General features: G+C 39.0%; 1 protein-coding gene across 5 annotated transcripts in view; it reads left to right on the top strand.

Annotated features, from left to right (window-relative positions):
- UNC5D (unc-5 netrin receptor D) overlaps positions 1-22,996 on the top strand; it is a 241,832-nt gene that overhangs the window by 26,229 nt on the left and 192,607 nt on the right. For all 5 annotated transcript variants that reach the window (XM_064368648.1, XM_064368645.1, XM_064368647.1 and 2 more), the window contains exon 3: positions 20,117-20,220. In XM_064368648.1, the coding sequence (XP_064224718.1) occupies positions 20,117-20,220 (104 nt within the window). The remainder of the gene's footprint in view (positions 1-20,116; positions 20,221-22,996) is intronic.

Raw genomic sequence — 22,996 nt, 5'->3', positions numbered from 1 at the left:
CTCTGAGTTTTCAAAGCATCTATTTAGTACTTTTACCACACCTACCACACTATGTAAAATACTCTGAATGATAGTTGTTTTGAAGGTATTTGTGGATTTATATCCCTAGTTAGATCTTTAACTGCTTGAAGATTCAACCTGCATTACCCTCTTTTTCTTGACTCCCTAGCCTACTACAGAAGCTTACATATTACCTTTGTTTTATAAATGTGTTTGGCTTGAAAAGCAACTGTATTAATGTAGGCTATAGCTCTAGGAAAAGGCCTTTGTTAGCTGTATGTTGTGATTGCACCACGGAGCCAGCATGGCATCTGGCTTTTCAGTGAATTCGTGGCTTACATGGACAGAGAAAGATCATCTTTGTCCTTCCTCATTTGTTTACTCTTAACAGTACTGCAATGAAGCCATTCTAAAATGGGAATGGAAGGTAGGACACATGAGAATCACTAACTCTGTGTCCTTCAGTATACAGCTCTGGAAGAGCCCTAAGCTGCCAACAATACCTCCAATGTTGCCTTCCTGTCTGTTCAGAATGTGGTTATATTCCCATGGTCTGGAACATAATGTTAAGACTGATGCTCAACATTTTGTATAAATCAAACAAAAGCTTGAAACTCTCCTTCTCTCCCATGAAAAAAAAAAAGTCCAAAGCCAAGAGGCAATATTATTCTACTCTGTCAATGCTCAGGCCTTTTTCATAGACTGAAATTAAGGTATAGGAATACTACTGCAGGGTATGAAAATCTGGACTTCCAAATAAAATTGTGCATCTAACAAAGTAACAGCATGTAGCCAAGTAAAAAGATGAGTGTTGAGCTACAGCTCCTGTCCTTCAGGTGGATGCAGTCACATTCTGGAGTATGCATTAGCTAGTCAAGATACACACTCTAGAATATGATTTCACCCCCTTGAAGGAAGAAGAGGCTAGTTTTTCTGGGCACATAGGTAAGGTACTGTTTTCTTGCCAGACCTTGTACCTATGGATATCCAGTTTACTTAAAAGTACCACATAGACTTTCTGCAGCAGGACTGGTTACCTAATTTGCAGGACCCAGTGCGAAATGAAAATGCGTAGCCCTTTATTCAAAAATTTTTAAGAGTTTTAAACCATCAACAGCAAGAGCATGACATCAAGTGTGGAGCTCTGTGTAACAGCATGGGTCACACATCCATGAAGTTGGCTCTGAGTGGCAGTAATGGTGATGGTTCAAGAAATCATTTCAAATATACAATCATTATATGAAAAGCAAATCATTGGCCTAGAAAAGGTAGGCATGCATTCAAACTGATGTAGAATTGGGACAGGGTAATTCTGTTTTGGTCAAAAGCCAGAGGCAATATCACATGGGCTGAGTTTTAAGGTGGCGCATGTGGGGTTGAATTAACAACTAGAAATGCTCACTGATGAGACAGGAAGACTGTCTCATCAGTGGGCATGTCTCAACTCCCCATAAACTGTACATAGACAAGGAAAACATGTCTGGCAGTGATACTGGGGAAGGAATTACTGCATTCAGTGAGTAGGTGAGGTATGGACTAATAGAGTTTTTTAAAAAATTGACATAATTGCAGACTTTCAGGAAAGTTGCAGTATATACAAAGAATTCCCTTAAGCACTTAACTGAGAATCTTCAAACGTTAACATTTTGCTACGTTAGCATGATCTCTTTCTGTGTTTATCTATATGTCTATTTATATAGAGAAAATTAAACTTTTTTCAGAACTGTTTGAGATTAAGGTGCAGATCTGATACCCTTTTGTTCATAAATACTTCGTTTGTAGTGTATGTTTTTTAAAATCAAGGACATTTTCTGACATAACTAGTATAATTATCAATAATTTGACAAAAGGCTATTATCTATTCTAGGGGCCTTATCATAGTTTATTAATTGTGCAATAATGTCCTTTAATAACTAATTCCTAAATCCTATGTTGCATTCAGTTGTGAGGTCAATTTAGCCTTCTTTAATCTGGATAGGTCTCTGATCTCTCTTCCCTCTGATGATGTTGAGTTTTTGGAGAGTGAAGGTCCATTGTTATTCATACTGCCCCTCCATTCAGACATGGTAAAAGGAAGCAGCACCCCGAGGGGGCGCCCACTCACCAAATCTGAGGCAACTTGAGCATGACAATAAATGATAGCAAAGATAGATAAGAATCCATGAATCTACACTGATATTTTAAAAGATGAATGAATGAATGAACATATAAGTAAATGGCACAAGGAGAGCTCTTTATTATTGTAGAATAAAGACATCTTTTAAAATATGAATTGATTCAGACAAGCATCAGCATGGAGGCTAAAACTACTGGGTGAAGTTTCAGTAAAACAGGATATTTACATTTTCTGGATATAGCACTTCACAAGATACTTATTAATTATAAAGGGGTAACTAGTTTAATAGCATTTCAAAGGAAAATTCTGTAATACACCACTCTGATCAAGTAATCAATGTTAACATCACCAGAAATGTGGCAGATCAACAGTTTGTGTCTCCTGATGTGATAGGCCCAGGAGACTGTATCACTTCAATGATATTCTTAGAAAAATGTGGCTGCACACAGTGGCTCACGCCTGTAATCACAGTAGTTTGGGAGGCAGAGGCAGACTAATCACTTGAGGTCAGGAGTTGGAGAGCAGCCTGGCCGACGTGGTGAAACCCCAACTCTACTAAACATACAAAAATTAGCAAGGTATGGTGGCACCTACCTATAATCCCAGCTTCTTGGGAGACTGAGGCAGGAGAATCACTGGAACTTGGGAGGAGGAGGTTGCAGTGAGCCAAGATCATGCTATTGCACTCCCCTGGGGAACAAAAGCGAAACTCCATCTCAAAAAAAAAAAAAGAAAAAAAGTGTAACCTGTGTTTAACCATGGGAAGACATTAAGGCATTACACAAACCTGTGTTGAGGAACTTTTTAAATAATAGTTCATTTCTTAACTGTATATTTCTCAAAATGCTGTCTACATGTGAAATACTGCTTGGTGTTCTGGGAATATAAGAAGTCACCAGATAGACATGGCACATCTTTCTGAAGCATCAATTATATTCCCTTTAGATCTGTGAAAATAAAACATGGATACAGTATGGAGAAATGCAAAAACTTGCATGAATCTTGACGATTTAATTTGAAACTTCAAAGTTACTTTGTGCCTGCCACATCTTTTTAGGTTCCACCCACAGATGGCATGGGGTTAATCAGTTTTTCTCCTTTTTTAGTAGAAACATTTTAATAGACAGTGTGAGCAACACTGAACTGTAAGACTGTGGTTCTAGGAACAGAGAATGACTCGTGTGTAATTGATATAAGTTGTGCTACTTTTGCTTAATTAACACATGCACAGTGAAGAACACCAAGACAGAACCACTAAGGCAGAAGCATATTCCACTACATCTTACTGTGGATGGTGAAAAAGACAATTTCCCCAAATAGTATTCTTTCATGCTATTTATTGCCAACCATTATTTTACCAAGAAGAATTTGCAGAAATATAGCCACTACCTTTGAAGGAAATCACAGCTTAATTCAGTCTGCCATTCTTATAGTGAAATTCACCTTAAAAGTTCCTGGAAGATGGCCATTTCTATAAAAACCTCAGTAAAAGTTTATCATCAGGGGAGAGGAGATAGATTTTATTTCAGTTCAACTCTCATTTTCTTCACTAAAGGAATCTTCTGACAGATAATACGAACAGCTGATAGGCAAAACAAGCAAAAATCTTACCTTAGTTCATCTTTGGGGATTCTTTGAGCCTAGGAATGTCTTAGATTATTTCACGTCTTTCCAGCAGGTAGGTAAGAATCAGAAGGTACATTCCAGAAATTTGCCAAGTGGTAAAAGAATACTGAGGTGTAACAGTATCAGGCATCCATGAGTATTATCTGGCATGTTCTAGACAGCACAGTAATTAAAACAATATTGTCTCTTTCTTTGAAGAGTTTATAATCTAATAAGGGAGATATAAACAAGTGTTTTCATGGAATGTGGCTTGTGATAGGTTAAATATATTTTAGGAGCCATAAAGGGTGACTATTTACTGATCCTTGAGGCATAAGATATACTTCCTGATCAACGTGTGAGCTAAATTCTGAGGAAAAAGGAGTAACCATTTAGCAAGTGCATTCCAAGTAAAGGAAAGAGTTTCAGTACAGACATAGAATGGCACCTATGTGACCTATGTGGGAAAGCAAGCAACATAGTACTTGTAATGAATGAATTGCAAGGTGGCAGAAGATGGGGCTACCAAAAAGAAATGGACAGGTCAGATTATGGAGGGTGTCTGAATTCTCCACTAAGTGTTTAGATTTATCCAGAATGTAGTTTGGGGGCATTGAAATGTCATAGGCAAGGCGGTGATGTGATCATACTTTCAAAACTCTTAACCCTCCCATTCACTGCTGTCAGAGATTTAAGTGGAGCAAGAGTCAAGGCAAGGAAGTTTTGCACCAATCCATGAGAGTGTTGATGGGGCCTGAACTTCTGCAGGCATAGCATGGGTTGGAGAGGAAGTGAGTGTTCAGGAATATAAAATTAGCTAGTGTTTATGGCTGCTTAGATGTGGAACTAAGGGGAGGTAAAAGAGGAGTTTGGGGTCTCCCTCAGGTTTGGGACTCGCTAGGTTTCTGGCTCAAATGACTCCATTAAATAGGTTATGAGTAGAGTAAAGGAAACCAGTTTGGAGAATGAGTTACTGGTTTTAGTTTTTGTTCATGTCATGTGTGAATTACCCATGAAATATTCAATGGACTGCTTTCATCACGTGGCTGTATTTATGAGACTGAACCTCAAGGATACAAGAGCAGGATCAAAAATACCGAATTGAGAGTCACTGGCAAGTAGGTGGTAGTTAGGTGAGTAGACCTCTGTCAGGAAGATAGAAGGAGCAGGCTGTTACGAGAAATACCTACATTTTTTTCTGTACTACACAATCTCCACCGTAGTCCTAGGCTCTAAAATTGCTGATGAGAAAAGACAAAAAAACAAAAAATCCCAGCAGACCATGAGTGAAAATCTGTAAATGGTAAAGGGGTGAACATGGGAGAAGGAGCCCATGAATAAGACTGAGAGGAACAAAAAAAAAAGTAGAATAGGCACTAGGAGACCCAAGAGGGAGTAGAGAAAGATTTATGAAGGAAGAAATGGTCAGTGGGATCAGTGGGATCTAACGATTGGAGTAAGAAGTGAGAAGTACTCATTACATTTGACGTGAAGGCCTCCATTGACTTGGACAAAACAATGTAATGAGCCAGGGTGATGGGAGATTAGTGTGGATGTAGGAATGTATAGGAGAGGAGAAAGCAGAGATGACGTAGACAACGCCTTCCCAACATTTGACCAAAGAGAGAACAGCTGGGGCGATAGCTGGTGTTAATGATTTGAGGAATAGATGAGAATTTAATATCAGTATGAAGATGAAATGGCTTGTGTTTTTAAAATATGTAGAGAGGGAATAGGAGTGACAGAGTGAGGAAGCAGAGGTCAGAAGAGCTAAGTTCGAGTTTTGGGACTAACTGACTGGTTCCGTGCACTTTCAGAGTAACTCCTGATACCAGCCACCCATGAGAATCACGTGGGGAAGTTTTAAAAATTGAGATTCCTGGGTCTCACTCGAGACCTTTAGAATAATCTCTGGAAGGAGGGCTTGATATTTCTAACTTCTAGTTTTCCTTCTCCTCACTCACCACGGTTGAATTTTCAGTCAAGATTCCTTCTCTTCCCACCTCTAAATGTTGTAGTATTCTAGATCTCCGTCTGGAGGCCTCTTCCCTCCATAAGCCACAGTCTCTCTCCGTGGAATCTTTCACTCCAGGGCTTTGTGCATGTCTATATTCTGATCATGCCCAGCCTTAACATGGCACCTTGTCTACCAGATTCTTCGTCTGCTGCCTACCTGACACATCCACTTGGATGTCTAGTAACTGGCTATGTCCCAAAAAGTACTCTTTGGTTTTCAACCCATCAATACTTCAGGGTGGTGGTGGAGGAAGTGGGGGGTAGTTAATGGGTACAAAAATGTAGTTAAAGAATGAATAAGATCTAGTATTCGATAGCATAACAGGGTGAACTATCGTTGAACAATATTTTATATTTTAAGATAACTAAAAGAATGGAATGAATGTTTTTAACACAAATAATAAATGCTCGAGGTGATTGGTATCCCAATAAGCTGATGGGATTCTTACACATTGTAAGCCTGTATCAGAACATCACTTATACTCCATAAACACATGTACCTCTTATGTACCCATAGTAATTTTAAAAAGTGAAAAATTATTTCTGTAAATTTGTGTTTACTTCCCAGTGTTTCCTGTTTCTGTAAAGGCACCTCAGGGGCTCCTGACAAGACCCTGGAGTCATCCTGAACTTTTCTTTCCTTCAGTCACTTCCTGTTCACCAGAAAGTCCAGCCACCTCTGCCTCCAAACTGTCTCCTGAATGTGCCCTCATCTCTCCACCTGGTACAAACATTATTTCTCTCCTCTGATAATCTCTTTGCTGCTTCCACTCTTGTTGCCTTGAAATGCATTCTCCACACAGCAACAAGAATGATCAGTCTTTTGAAGAAAAATGCAAACCAGATCATGCTGTTCCCATGGTTGAACTTCCAATGTCTTCCCAAACTTTGAATGTTTGGCCTCATAGGCATGAACTCCCATGTCTCTGTGACCTTCCTTGGCTATACTGTGCTTCCGGTCTCTGTTGCAGCCACAGGGATTTCTTTTCTTTCTCAGATCCCCATGATAGGTCCTATTTCACAGCTGTTGAACATTCACTTTTCCTGTAAAGCATCCTCTGGGTCAGCAGTTATCTCTTTCTTATCATAGTTTCATCTGCATTCTGCCGGGTCATTTTATTTAAAAATATATGGATTTTGCTACCCAAAAGGTGAGCAACTTTAAGCCAAAGTGGTTCCTTAGATCTTCCTGTTTCTGGCAAGACTGGCTTAAGGAAAGCAAAATGCAGCTTTCTTTTTTCCACTCAGTTGCTCTGTGGGGCCATGCTGAAAGCCGAGGTGCTAGATACTTGGTGGCATATCCAGTGTTTACATGCCCATGACACTGGCCACATCTTGTCCCGATTGATCCTCCTGGCCTCATGGAGACATGGGTGGGAGAAGAACCAAAAAACTAATAATGTGGTTAAATCGTTTTTCTTGCTGCTGGGTTGGCTTTTTCTTTTGGATTCTTTTCTATTCTTTTGTTTTCTTTCATCCCTCTCCAGGTCTGGTAGGGAATTACAATGAAGTAGTGAGTATTGAAAGCTTAAGGTTATTTTTAGGTCATTTCTTCTTAAACTTGTTGCTAGTTCACATCCCTCTAATTTCCTGTAGAAGACTCAGAGGTCACTCAGGAAGGTCAGAGATGATTCTCTATGTCCACATGATTTTTAAAATTTTGTCCCTTCAACCATGGAGTTCATTTTGCATTCGAGTACCCAGCCCGATGCTGAGCTGCGGATAAGCTCTATTGCTGCTTGTAAGAGATGTAGACAATAAGCTGTCTCAGGGAAGGGATGCTTGACAACAGGATGAACAGCACAGCTGGGTACAGTGGTTCATGCCTGTTATCCCAGCATTTTGGGAGGCTATAGCAGGAAGATCACTTGAGGTCAGGAGTTGGAGACCAGCATGGGCAACATAGTGAGATCCCATCTCTACAAAAAAAAAAATTGAAAAATTAGCCAGGCATGATGGCATGTGCCTGTAGTTCTAGCTACTTGGGAGGCCAAGGCAGGAGGATTGCTTGAGCCCAGGAGTTTTAGGCTGCGATGAACTATGATTGCACCACTGCACTCCAACCTGGGTGACAGAGTGAGTCCCAGTCTCTCAAATGGGTGGGTGGGTGGATGGATGGGTGGACGGATAGATGAGCAACACACACTTTCCGTATCCTACTTGAGAACCGAGCAGCCCAGGTGCAGTCAGTGCTTCCAGGCACTGCTCCTTTTGTTTCTGTTTTCCATCAAAAGCACTTTGATTCGGTGGTTATTTCTGCATTCACCTAGGACTCAGTTTTCCCATTAGCACAGCAAGTAGAACAACGGTCCTCTTGAATGTACAGAATGTGGAACTTACAGATATTTTGTCCCTATAGCTTTTGGTGGAACATTATGTAAAGATAGAAAATAAGAGTTATCAGAGTATTTTCACTTGGTTTAATGCCTTAAAAACGAGACAGAAGAGAATTTCTATATTTTCAGTTAATGACTTTTCCTGTTGAAGATTGTTAAGATCTCCCATTTAGGTTAGGCTTCAGCTGACCTTTATGTATTGACACAGCCAAATCAATGCAGTCGATATGCAGAAAGTGCCTTCTATGGAACTTGGAGACAAAGCAAACAGCAGTCCTCCTTTCTACAGGCATGGATTCCTCATGTGGGGTTTCTACCCATTATTTTCTTGCCAAGGGAAGTGATGCTGAGTGGCTTCATAGGCAGGGTTGGTCATTCTGGTGCCACATGTGCCCACTGATGTGTCCTTGGGGCCAAGAATCTACCCCCAGGCAGGAATGGCACATGAATTGACTCAGTAGGATAGATTCACTTGAGAAGAATTTAAGTGATTATGGTCTTGTAGATTTTTACTGTTCTGAGTATAACCTCATCCTGAAAGAGAATCAGCAGTTGGTCAAAGTGACAACTTAAGGTAGAAGGCACAAAGTAAGAGAAGTAGGTGTCAGTGGCCCTGAGATGCCAGAACCCATGAGTGAATGCAATCAATAGAGAAGACCATTAGGGCAATATCGAGAGGTGATTGGTTGAGAAGGGAGGAAGTTACATGGCCTTGCATGTACTAAGAGGGTCAGAGGAACATGAAATTACAGCAAGCCTGTGTGTGTGTGTGTGTGTATGTATGTATGTGTGTATGTGTGTTGAGACAGAATCTCACTCCGTTTCCCAGACTGGAGTGAAGTGGCATAATTATAGCTAACTGTGGCCTTCAACTCCTGGGCACAAGCAATTCTCCTGCCTCATCCTCCCGAGTATCTGGGACTACAGGCATGCAGCACCAAGCCTGACTATTTTTTATTGTTGTTTGTTTTATTTTCTTTCTTTCCTTCTTTCCTTCTTTCTTTTGGGAGACAGGGGTCTCACTGTGTTGCCCAGGCTGGTGTCAAACTTCTGGCCTGAAGTGATCTTCCCTCCTTGGCCTCCCCAAATGCTGGGATTACAGGCAAGAGGCATTGTGCATGGCCCTAACTGGATCTCTTTATCTCCTTGTTTGGCTGTGTTACAGCCTCTTTAAGACACAGTTGTATTTTGTTTCTTATTCTTCACACCTGGTCTGTCTTGGTTTCCAGTCGGTCCTAAACTCATTGTTAAGATTTTTATCTTCCTAATTTTCAGTAAATTCTCAATTTCTTGTTGGAATATGAATGATCTTTGTTTGTATAAACAAAAGAAGCTGAACACAATAAATTTTATTGTGTTGGGAGTATCGCAATAGAAAACAGGTTAAATTAGTTCTCAAAGCATTTTGGAAAACCACAACTGTCTCCACCCAGCATAATGTGTCCCTACTGCAGGCACAACCACTGCTACTCCCTTGGCAACCCAACTGTTACCTGACAAGCTACATTACTTGTGAACACAGGATAATGATACGCAGTACTAGTTATAAAATGCTTTATTGATAATAGCAATTTACCAGCAGAGGGATTACAGAGCACAAGGGATCTCACAAAGGCCCAAAGTTATTTTATGGTCCTAGAAATAGCCTTGAGGAGCCTCAACATGACAAGACCTTTTGCATCAGCCAAACACCTTGCTGTCCCAGTAAACAGAGTCTGCTCAGTGCCCAGCATCAAGAGAAGAGAGCGCATGGAGAGTTGTAGGGTGATCCAATGGCGGCCAAAGGTGGCCGTCTTCATTATTGCTGCAAGATTTACTGATCAGGAGTTATGGTTGCAATATTCAGGAATTTCAGGAAGATGTCATTCATATATATATGTGTGTGTGTGTGTGTGTGTATATATGTGTGTGTGTATATATATATTCCAGAAATATGGAAATAAACAGAACCAATGAAAAGATTTGTGCTATGTGCAGATTCCTATGACTAAGATGCAATTAAAGAAGAAAATTTTAGAATTTGTAATTTACAAAAGTTGGAAGGATATGGTCTTTCTCAGTTCCTTTGATGGACATTGTAGCAGTGAAACTTGATACAATAAAATGAATATAATACATAATGCTAAGAGGATTATATAATATATATATAATATATCTATATATGTATGTATATATATACACATATATATCATATAATATCATGTATTATATATTATATTATACATACATATTATATATAATATATATTATACATATATATAATATATACATACATATATATAATATATATGTATGTTCCTGATGTATAGGAATCTGTGTGGCATTGTCCTTTAGTGCCAGTTATCACTCAAGGAGACACAGCTGAAATAAGAACTGGAAGATCCAACACAAAGACATGAAATGAAAGGTGGCAACAGCCTAATATCAATACGGGTCTTTAGGTCAAGAAATGTGCAAAATATGCTGGTCACGGTGGCTCACTCCTGTAATCCCAGCACTTTGGGAGGCTGAGGTGGGTGGATACTTCAGGTCAGGAGCTGGAGACCAGCCTGGCCAGCATGGCAAAACCCCATCTCTACTAAAAATATAAAAGTTAGCCAGGCATGGTAGCACGTGCCTATAATCCCAGCTACTGAGGAGGCTGAGACAGGAGAATCATTTGAACCCAGGAAACGGAGGTTACAGTGAGCTGAGATCACCCCACTGCACTCCATTGTAGGCAACAAAGCGAGACTCTAAGTCTCAAAAATAAAAGGGAATGTGCAGAATCCATAGGTCTAAGCAAGGTAGAGGGTTTAAGCCAGGCTTGCGGGAGGAGCAAAGATAACGTGTCAAATTCAAGAGTATCACAATGAGGAAAAAATTGACCTAACAGGAAGCCTTTTATGTGCTTTCCCTTGAGAACTGGAGTCAGTAGCTGACTTCTCAGGTCATAACCACTCAGGGCGGGAGGATTGAGGCGGAACCACGCAGAAGCACCCGGCCTTGACTTTGCTGGCGTGCATCTGTCCTGCATGTGAATTAGCCCTTTTATTATAATAAATGATCTGTATTTGAGTAAGTTACAAATTCCTTGTATGTAAGACAAATGGGGTTTGTTGTTTCTTCAGCAAAATATGGTGGAAAAGATTCAAAGCTGATTTGAGTACAATGTAGTTGGACACTAATAGGACATCAGACCATCCTCCTGGAATCTTAACAAATGGCTTTGACTATGACTATTAAAAAAATGACTACGATTTTTCACTGGCTGATTTGGTTTGAATGAGTAAATTATTTTTATTTCATTGCATTAACTGCCAGAACATTGAATGAGCCGATAACTCCCTGGTGTTGCTGAGCGGCAAAGAACTATTATTCGGAATTGAATTTTTATTGATTTTCTTGTGCTACAATGACTTTTCTAACATAGTAGCATGAAAGGAAAATGAGAAAAAGGCCAAATAGGGCATGGGGTGAGGAAGGGAGGCTGCTGCTTCCCAAGGTCTAGCCCCAGATGTACTACTTATTGGCAGGCACTGCTGACTCTAGATGATCCCATTGCTGGTCATATGATTTACAGGTTAGCCAAGTACCTGGCTTCGTCACCTCTCTTCCCTTCTGCTGTCTTTGATTCTAGGCGTTGTGGACCTTGTTGGCATTCTGCTGTGGAACTGAACAGGGTGATGGGGTGAAGAAGAAACAGTGCTGCTCCAAATCGATCTGTGCTGATGATTGTTCATACTATTCAAGCACACACACACACACACAATGTGTGTGTAAAGATGACAGTGAATGAGTGTGTTATTTTAGCATCATTGCAGTGCCTATTGCACGTACCTGTTCATGGTTTTGTTTTTCCTAGTCATTTTAACTGCCAGAGACTTAGTTGCGTATTCGCTCATAGTCATCATTCAGATGAATTGAAGTGGGAGCTCACATTTGCTCATTCATTCATTCATTCATTCATTCAACAAATATGTATTAAGCCACTATCTTCCAGCTGCCAGAAATCTGTCAATAAACAGAACCAATGAAAAGTTTGGCCTTCATGTGCAGATTCCCGTGACTAAAATAAAATTAGAAAAGGGTATTTCAGAATTTGCAATTCTGAAAAGTTTGAGGGATATGATCTTCCTTGCTTCCTTCTTTGATAGACATCGTAGGAGTGAAACTTGGTACAATAAAATGAAACAAAATGTACTTCTCTCCTGGCTTCTGATACAGTTTGGTCTAGTACAGAGATGCTTGACAACTCATAGAAGAAAGGGATCTTTTTTTGGACGTGATTTTTGGTGGCTATAAAAGTAATCCATATTCATTACAGAAATTTTGGAAAATGCAGAAACAGATAAAGGAGATAATTAATATACAAAATTTCATCCAGTGGAAAATCTTTAAAATGTTTAGTAGTTTCTTTTTAGGGTTTTTCCTATAACTATAATAATATAGATACTAATCCCACACCAGTTGCTATTTTCAGATGGTAAGGTTTTATATTTTTAAACCACATTTAAAAATCTATCTTTATGTGTATGTATGCAACTTGGTTCAATTCCCTTATACAGAACAATGTGACAGTGACTGCTTTTCTTCTTCCCATAGACCATGTGCACATGATTATGAGTGAGATCAGAGGGTGGAAATCTATTTATGCCCCACCCTCTCAATATACATGAATAGAAGACAAGTCTAATAAAAGAGTGTCCTCATGTGATGTGAAAACTTGTGGAAAGAGAGGTAGCTAGGCAAGCATTTTGCAGAGACTTGCAAGAAAAAAATGAGAGAGCATATGTATAAATGTTTAAAAGGAAAGAGATATGGTGGTTATGCCTTAAGCCAGTGCAAGGAGCTTCTCTGCCTCAGCTTAGATATAAATCTCGGAGAAACTTTTCTGCAATCACTAGATTTGTGTGGGCCCCACTGTGCTACATTTACAGGGTACTTTCTACTGCTCCATCTCATCACTCAGACATATACCTCTTAATTGCTTGTTTAATAGCTAGTCACCCTGCTAGAACATATGCTATGGGAAGGCCAGGGCAGTCTGTGGCATGTTCAGTCAGGTACCCCACTGCCTGGCACCATGTCCAGCCCATGGTCAACAGCGTGAGTGAGTGAAGAAGGCTGTTACACTTCTACAGAACACCTGAAGGCAAATTAAGAAGGATTAGCTACCGGTTGGGTGCAGTGGGTCATGCCTGTCATCCCAGAACTTTGGGAGGCTGAGGCAGGCAACTTACATGAGGTCAGGAGTTCAAGACCAGTATGGCCAACAAAGCAAAACCCTGTCTCTACTAAAAGTACAAAAAAATTAGCCAGACTGGCACACACCTGTAATCCCAGCTACTCAGGAGGCTGAGGCAGGAGAATCGCTTAAACCTGGGAGGTGGAGGTTGCAGTGAGCTGAGATTGCACCATTGTACTTCAGCCTAGGTGACAAGAGTAAGACTCCATCTCAAAAAAAAAAAAAAAGAGAAGGATTATGTACCAAAACAGATGTTTCATGCAGGTGTACCTACTTTTATTTGGAAGTAGATGCATTTAATAACAATACAATTACTACATTTGGGAGAGAATGATTTTTACTACTAATATGCATATGATAGAGATCATGCTCTCCACTCTATTTTATATAGCAGCTAATCTAAATATTTGCCTATCATTTTAAGTATTTTGAGCTTATGATTTTTAGTGGTTGCATAGTGTTCCATTGTATGAATGCACCAAAAAACCGCCCTTATATTATTAAATATTTAGGTTATTAGCAAGTGTTCATAATTATAAATGATTATTTGAGCAATGCCACTATGCATACTTTTTTTCTGTGGAGCTCTCTAATCATATTTTAAAAAAACTTTAGAAGTGGAATTATTGAATCATGAATGAACTATTTTTAATAATAACTACATTGAAATATAATCCACATACCATGCAATTTACCTATTAAAAGTGTACAATTTGGTAGTTTTTAGTCTACTCACAGAGTTGCATAACCATTACCAGGGTCAATTATAGAATATTTCTCTCACACTATAAAAATCCACCAAAACTATTTATCTTAGCTGTCCTTCTACCTCTCAACTGCAGCCCTAGGTAACCATTCATCTATTTTCTATCTCTATGGATTTATCTATTCTGTATATTTCACATAAATGAATCATACAATAGGTGCCCTTTTATGAATGGCTTCTTTCACTTAGCATAGCATTTTTAAGATTCATCCAGGTTGTAACATGAATCAATACTTCTTTCTTTTTTATTGCTAAAAAGAATCTATACTGTTAATCTATGAACTTTTGAAGTAATTTTGGTACACATTACAGCTCTCTCTTTATATATGCTCATTTTTACTTGTAGCAATGTTTATGACTGCTGAGTTTCTTATATGCTTGCTAACCTTGGGCATTATTTCATGAAGAAACAAAACTAAGGCTCTTTGGAAGAGGAAGGTATTGATGGTTTAGAATTCAGATTTCTTTAATTAGTGATTTGGCCCTTTTAGATATTTTTGTTAGCCACTTGTATCTCTTCTTGTGTAAATTTTGTTTCACATCCCTTTGCCATTTTATTTGATGGTATTGTTTTCATTTTGTTTCATAAGAGCTCTTTACATATTAAGGCTGTTAACCCTTTGCCCCTGATGTTGCTTATACATGTTTTAGATAAAAACAATTTTTTAACTTTGACAAAACGCTATCTACCAATAATTTCCTTAAGGGCTCTTCAGTGTCAAGTCTGGAAAGGCCTTCCTCTTCCTAAGAGCCAATAAATATTTTATTTTATTACTGCTATAGTTTTATGTAAAAACATTTCTTATAAATATGGGATTTATTTTGGTATAAAGACATCAACCTAATTTTATTTTTTTCTCCATAATGGCAATTAGTCATCTTAATACCTTTTCCCACTTAATTTATATATCATTTTTATCATATACTGCATTATTCTTTTTATTTGAGTGTCTCTGGAAAATAACTGGTTTATAGTTAATTTGTCTGACTAATGACAAAGCTACCCTATTTTAATCATTCGTGGCTTTAAAATAGGCTTTAGTAACATACGTGACCCCTATGAAGCTCTGTTAAGAAACCAGTGCTCTTAAAGGAACTTTACATATATTAGCATTTAGTCCTTAACAAAATGTATGTGAATTATTATCCTCATACCACTGATGAGGAAGCTGAAGCAGAGAGATTAAAGATACTGAATCAAGGTGCTTATAAGTAGAGGTCCCAAAATTCAAACAAAAACACAGGCTCCAGCCTCCACCTTCCTCACCAGTGGCCACTCCTGCCTGGTGGGGTCCTGAGATCCAAGAGCTAGCAGTTTTCAGTCCATACCATTCATTATCATGCATATTTATGATATATCATGCCTCTTTCTTCCCTGATCCTTTGGATATTTATCTGAATATTTTTAATTATATTATAAAAAGTATTTGGGTTTAAAACTTTTAGGTGTTTTTATTGCCCATTGCCAGGTCTTTAAAAACCACAGCTTCCAAATACTGAAATTATTGCATTGAGTTCTTTTTCATTGGTTAGTTTATTTTACAAGGTAATGTTTTCAGGAAGAGTATGTGGCTGCTTACAATGTCATGGACTTATCATGTCTGAGACTATATTATTGTTAGGTTACTCATGAATACTAACTTGTTTGGAAATAAATTAGCACCTATGGTTTTTACCAAAAAAAAAAAAAAAAAACAAACAAAAATAAAAAAGAATTTGATTAATTATATTCTGATATACAAAAAATATAGGAAATAAATTTCATATTCTTGTTCCATTATTCTTTTTACTTGTTTTCTGCAAAAATACTTATAAATTTATTTTTGCATTTTATTAGTTTTGTTAACAGTTTCATCTAAGATCTATCTAGGGTTGTTTCTTTTTAAAACTAGTTTGCCTCGTTTCCAGTGAGTCATTTTGCAAACTCAAGTCCTTATTTAGCTTAGAGAACTATTATTAGTAAATTGATTTTTGTTTCTTTCAGCTTATTGTATCCTTTTAAAATTCCTATTATATGTAATATTGTATTCCTCTTTCTCCACTTTGTCATTTATTTCATTCTTCCTCTGACAAATTCATTGTCACTTTATCACTTTCCCCTTACTTCCTTTACTCACCAGGTATTTATTAAGAACCTGCCCTGTATCAGATATTATAATAGGCACTGGGAATAGAGGGGTGAAAGTCTCGGACAGAGAGCCTTTTGTAGAACTGATGATCGAACAAGGAAAACAGATGAACCATAGAGAACAAGTCACCATAAGCAAAATAACACACAAGCAAGTCGCCATAATAACAGGTGCACCAAACAGAACAAGTCACCATAAGCACCCTACTAGAGGACATTTCTTACACTGTTAGCAGCACAACAGTCTCTCATGTCTATCCCAACTGATCTATCTGTAAATTAAGCAGAAGGGAATGGGGCTCCGTTGCCAGGCCCAGACTCCCTGTAATGTTTCTCCCTTTGCCTACTTAGTCCTTCCATTTTATTATATTAATATTTTCTGTTAAACCAACTGATGTACTTGCTATTTTTCTGATACATCCTGACTGATATGTCTGTTTTCTGGTTCAGTTTTCTGCAATATTCAATATGCTATTTACTGTCTCTGTATTTATTTATATTTTTCTAAATCAGCAGTTATGTTTTTTCTTTCTTCATAGTGGCAGTTTCTTGATCTCAGATGTTATCCTATTTATAACTCTCTACTCTAGATTCTCAGTTGCTATTTCCTTTTGACTTTAAAGAACTAAAATTAGAAATTATCTAAAAATATGCCTCTTGCTTCATGTCTTTTTAGAGGAAGAAATCTATTTTCAGTTCTGTGGTTTGTTTCCTTATCTTGTAGTATATTTCTTGTTATATGGCTAAGGATGTTTTCCCTGCTACTAGAATTGGATCAGTTCCTGTCTGTTTCTTTCAAGCCTTGGAGCTCTTATAGGTGATTAAAGTGTTCAGATTGCATAGTCAGAAAGAAATTGGACTGGGTGCCCTATGGTGAGAATCATAGCTATACCACTATGTCTAAAAAGTTTATTTCCATCATTTCTACTATATTTGGTAGCTAACTGAAATTTTTTTGGTGAGTTTACCCTCCTTAGGATTCAAAAGTTTCCCCTCCTTAGTAGTCAGTGTCTTGGTACCAGTATCAGGTATAAGCCAGAACTAGGGCTTCATGATCCTTGGGTTTCTCACTTGGTGTAATGATATCTGATCATTACAGGTCCCTAACAGGTCAGCGGCCTGTTACCACTGTTGGATCCAGATATATATAGTGCCCTGTTATTCCCTGTCCCTCAACCATTGCCTTTCATTGTCGTTCTGTTTATGTATACATTTGGGAGGGAAATGTGTGTCTCGCTAGGACTCTTCCAATGATTTCAAATGTTATTTGGAAAGAGCAGCAGGTTGGATTGGTCTTTTCTTCTACCCCATCTTGGCTTTGTGAGATCTATTAGAAGTTCCTCAAAGTTTCTAGTTTATGGACAATACCTTTTCCTAGGTCCCACTGTCAATACAGTTCACACACACACACACACACACACAAATGTGTAAATTATATATACATGTGTGTCTATACGTATGTATGTATTTACTTACCTATTTTACTGAGAGGCTGGAATGGGGAGAAAAAAATGACTTCCTCCATTTGTCTTTTCACCTGATAGTGTAGTTAATGTAGTAGTGTGGAGATAGCCATAAACTAAATATTTTTTACCTTTTCCATTTCTGTTGATCAAATAAAGGTCACAAAAGTAGAATGTAAATAGAAATTTGTACTGTTGGTTTTCCAAACTTTATGTGGCTGAATACAGATTCGTTGGTGGTGTCAAAATTGGGATCATCATTTAGCAGCACTGAGCAAAACTTCCTTTAGAAAACAAAGCAATTAAGGCAAAGGAAAAAAAATTATAAACCAAACAAAATAAGCTACAAAAAAACACAACTGCTAGCCAGGCACAGTGACTCATGCCTGTAATCCAAGCACTTTGGGAGGCCAAGGTAGGAGGATCACTTGAGCCCAGGAGTTGGAGACCAGACTGGGTAACAAAGCAAGAAATGAGACCCTGCCCATTTCTACAGAAAATCTGTTTAAAAATTAGCTGGGTGTGATGTCACACACCTGTAGTCCTAGCTACTTGGGAAGCTGAGGTGGGAGGATAGCTTGAGCTTGGGAAGGTCAAGGTTGCAGTGAGCTAAATACCACTGCACTCCAGCCTGGGTGATGGAGCGAGGCCTTATCTCCAAAACGAAACAAAACAGCTCTTTCATCAGCAAACTGACCCCTCATATGTTAAAGTTGCTCTCACTCCATGATAGACTAATTGTGATATAGTTCTGATAAATAATCAAGTCATATGAAGGAGAGATTTTTGACCCAAAGATCCCTTGTGACATGACAGAGGAGAATTGTGCGGGAAACGTGAGATTTTTCATTCTGGGTTTATTCACAGTACCTTCACAGTTTTCTTGTCAGCTATGTGACCTTCATCATACTTGGAGTCAGAAGTCCTGAATCAAACGGGCTGTGGCAATTTGCCGTTCCCAGATAGAGGGAAGCTGGCTTTAAAACTCAGGGGACAGCGGAGAAATGAGAGAATGGATCTCGTCACCCACCTGCAGTTTGAGTCGTTTTAAGATCTTTTGCCTTATATATAATCATGAAGACCTCCAAAAATGTAGCACTGCTACTAACAAAAGACGTTGGTTGCCTCTGGGAGGGAAAGCATTAAGAGTAAAATTCAGAGGAAAGTGAATACATGGCTTGCTGTGCTTGTTATTCATTGAGTGTTTTTGACTTGCTAAAAGCAAGTTTAATGTATTTATACAATTTATAAAGATGTAACTGATTCTGGAGCTCTCCTCTTTACAGGGAACATATTTCATGTTATTGTAAGCACTGAAGAAAATTAAATCAATAAATTCACAGCCCGTAATTTGAGATACTCAATTTGAAGAAAAATGTATTGTCAGGGAGGGAGAGCAAAATCTTTTGCATTGAGGAAGACTTGTAAACAACCTGTCTTTGCCCTACTATCCTGTGCTTTCAAGTGACAGCAAGAATTACCCTCGTGCTGCAAGATTATCAGAGTTGTCATGACACCTCCAGAGAAGTAAAGGCCAACTCCCCACCTTTTTTTTTTTTTTTTTTTTTTGATGCAGCGTGTGCTCAAGTGGAAAGCAATGCAATTGACTCTTTCTGCACTGTCCGTCTATGTCCTTTTCCCTGAGAAGGCTTTGCTGGTTAGCACTCAGCCCGGGTGTCAGGGAGCTTAGTGTACTGTTCCCCATCACTGGCACCAATGCTCTCTATGACCACTGGCAAGCCAATTAACCTCTGCAAGTGTCATTCTTCCATGTGTAAAAGGTTAATAGTACAGCTTGTTTGCAAAGTGCCTGGAGTCTTCCATGAAGGGCATTAACCAAATACCCAGCATTGCTGTTCGACTGGAGGGCGTTGTGTTTTATAATTATATGTTTGGTTGGATAGGTTACAGATTTCGTTGTGGTTGAATGTTGTGCCTTCTCCCTGGTTACAGATAAAAAGACTAATAGGTAATCTCATTCTATTAGCATCTTCTAGAGCCCCCCAGAGGGCTAAGGGAATGGCAGAGGTTACAGATTAATAATGCATCCTTTAGTTAATAGAAAAAAAAAAAAAAACATGTGCATCTCAACTGCATAATAGCTGTGGATGGCAATTTATTAGGCCAAGTGTTTCATCAGATGCCCAGCAGATAATGCTGGCAAAGACTCATGAAACAATGAGGTTGTTCTGTTTTGTTTTGTTCTGTTTTCTACTTTCCTAGTTATTTCTTTCATCCTTCATATTAATGGAGAACATCAGAGACTGTTTGGTCCAGGTTATTTCACATGCATTTATAAATATTTGGAAAAATGATTCTTTTATTCTGGAATTTCTGAAACAAGTGACTTATATGTGTATGTCTTCATTGTGACATTAAGCTTTTCTTTTGTACTTGGACCAAATTTGAATAACACTGGACTTGAGGCAAAGTATCACCTATCTCATGCTTTTTTGCAGATTTACGGAAAAACTTTGAACAAGACCCACAAGGAAGGGAGGTTCCCATTGAAGGCATGATTGTGCTGCATTGTCGCCCACCAGAGGGAGTCCCCGCGGCTGAGGTAAGACAGGCTCCTGGGAACCCATGTCTGGGATTCTTGTTGCCTGGGCTCAGTTGCTAAAGATGATGAAGAAATTGTCAAGGAAATAAGCTAGAAGCAACTCGTCTCCCGTCTACTTCTGTGTTTGCACAAGGCCCTTGTAGGCAGCCTGGGTAGGATTTAATCTGTGTTCTTGGCTCTGGGGACCTTGAATCATGCAGATGCCATTCTTTCTGTCTTCAGTCAGGATCCTCTGATATGCACATTGGCTTATGGAACAAATCTGAGTTTTAACAGGCAAACATTCATGAAAAAGCCCATAGGAAAGGTCAGAATTACTCAGTCCCAGTGTCATGTTCATTTTTCACTTTTTCGTGGAACAAGCATTGATTTATCAAGTGTTTGTTACGTTCTCTGCACTGTGCAGACATCAGGGATGTAAAACATGACGAAGCCACGGGTCTGTGCTCTGTTATCCTTCCTTCACAGCGAGGTGTCCAGAATCCAGAGTCACAATGTTTTTTGCTTTTTGAATGTTTTCTAGAACGTCTGCCACACTATTTGAATATAATTGTTCCTGGTTACACTATGGTTATAGGAAAGGCTTTCTAAATCTTTTATTCACAATGAAAAGATGGCCCCTAATAGACAAGTAATATAGCTATTATTGGAGGAAAAACACTAAGAAGTATAAGGCATGCTTAGTATAATGGAAAGTTTATGAACTTAGGCCTGTGAACCCTGAAAATCTGAGCCAGGTCTTAGTTAATTTAGAAAATTTATTTTGGCAAGGTTCAGGACACACACCCATGACACAGTCTCAGGAGGTCCTGACTACATGTGACCAGTGGTCAGAGCACAGTTTGGTTTTACACATCTTAGGGAGACATGAGACATCAATAAACATATGTAAGATGAACATTGGTTTGGGTCTGGGAAAATCCGGACAACTGAAAGCAATGGCAGAAGGAGAACTCTGGAAGCAAGGAGGGGGTTTCTAGGTCATAGGTAGATAAGTGACAAATGGTTGCATTCTTTTGAGTTTCTGATTAGCCTTTCCAAAGGATGCAATCAGATATGCATTTATCTCAGTGAGCAGAGGGGTGACTTTGAATAGAATGGGAGGCACGTGGCCCTAAACAGTTCCCAGCTTGACTTTTCTCTTTAGCTTAGTGATTTGGGGGCTGCACGATTTATTTTTCTTTCACAGGCCTGAGTTCAGCAGCACGCAGTCCAGGTTTGATTCTTCTGTGGGAAGCTAGGACACTGCTTGGAGCTATTGTTTATTCACTGAGAAGCAGATATACAAAGAAAAACAAAAAAAAACAGGAGCCTTTGCGTCATATTTTAGTAAAATTGGAATTTTGTAATTGGAAGGACAAAAAAGGAGAGAAAATAAAGGGGAATGAAAAAACACACATACTTCCATATTTAGAAAGCATGCTGGATGGACACTATTCAAAGCTCAAATGGCTCACAGAAATGAAGTAAACGGACTTGAAAATTAAAGTGAACCCTCCATGCATGATATAAAATGATTAGAAAGGAAAATGCTTATTTAAAACAAAAAAGATACTGATCTCCTCCTTTTGCTGCCCTCTTGTTTCCTGCAAACAGTGTGCCCTCCTTTCCTGAGCAGGGTGTTAAGTGTCAGGGAAGGGAATGTGTCCCTCTCATTTACGATGTTGCATGTGTTCCTGGGAGCCCAACAGAGGTATCAGCAGTTCTCTACATTCACTGCCCATCTTTCAGAAATCCAAGTTTACAAATGTTTTATGCATAAAAGTGTCCAGCCTCTGTCATGCCAGCTGTGTGAGAGTCTCCTGGTGCACCCATGTTTCCTTCTGGTTCTGTTCTGGGTCACTACCATCAACTTTGGCAGCAGCAGAGAGGGGTGCTAATGTTTTTATGAGCTATCAGCCTATAGGAACTTAGCATACTCCAGATCTCTAGTAATCTGTTTTTATTTCAGATGGATGATAACTTAGTTATTTACTTGGCATAACTTTTGCATTTTTGATGCAGGGAAGCTGATGCTTATATCAGTGACCTACCAAAGTTCTTGCAGTCATTTAAGGGCTCTGTTCAAAATTCTTCAAACTCCAAAGCACTCCAGGTAAACATCTATGTTCTTTTAGTGCTTTATAAGATTCAACATGATCTGGCCTGGTGCGACCTTATTTATTTATTTATTTTTTGGCTCTGCACCTGACCCCACTACAGCCACCGTGTCCCTTCAATCTATTTCGGATGCACCAGCCATGCTCCTACATCAGGGCTTTTGCATGTGCTGGCCTCTGCTGGAGGGCTCTTCCCCAGCTGTCACACTGCTTTGTCCCATCTTTCTTCAGGGCTTACTCAGATATCACCTGCTCAGTAAGGCCTGCTCTGTACACCCTACAAATGTTGCCAGTAGCTGCTTCCCCCACTCTACCTTCTCCCTCCTGTTTCCCAGCAATTTATCCTATTAGGTATATACTTTCTTTTTACCTCTTATCACAAGCATACTATATTTACATTATTTATTTCTCTCTACCCCACTGGAACTTAAGTGTAGTAAGGGAAATTTGTGTTTACTCCTCTTCACTGCTGTATCCTCGGAATATGAAACAGTGCTGCTCATGGCTGTTTTCAGAAAGGTGAAAGATTTTTAACAAGTGTTGGCAAGGATGTGGAGAAAAGGAAAGCACTGCTCACTGTTGGTGGGAATGGAAATTAGTGTAGCCATTATGGAAAACAATATGGACATTCCTCAGAATGTTAAAAAGTAGAGCTACCACTTGATCCAGCAATTCTT

This window comes from Aotus nancymaae, unplaced genomic scaffold (assembly GCF_030222135.1).
Source record: "Aotus nancymaae isolate 86718 unplaced genomic scaffold, 86718_ANA_hifiasm-v0.15.2.pri h1tg000079l, whole genome shotgun sequence".
Lineage (NCBI taxonomy): Eukaryota > Metazoa > Chordata > Mammalia > Primates > Aotidae > Aotus > Aotus nancymaae.
Note: the sequence above shows the minus strand (reverse complement) of the source record. Positions and strands in the feature narration are given on the sequence as shown.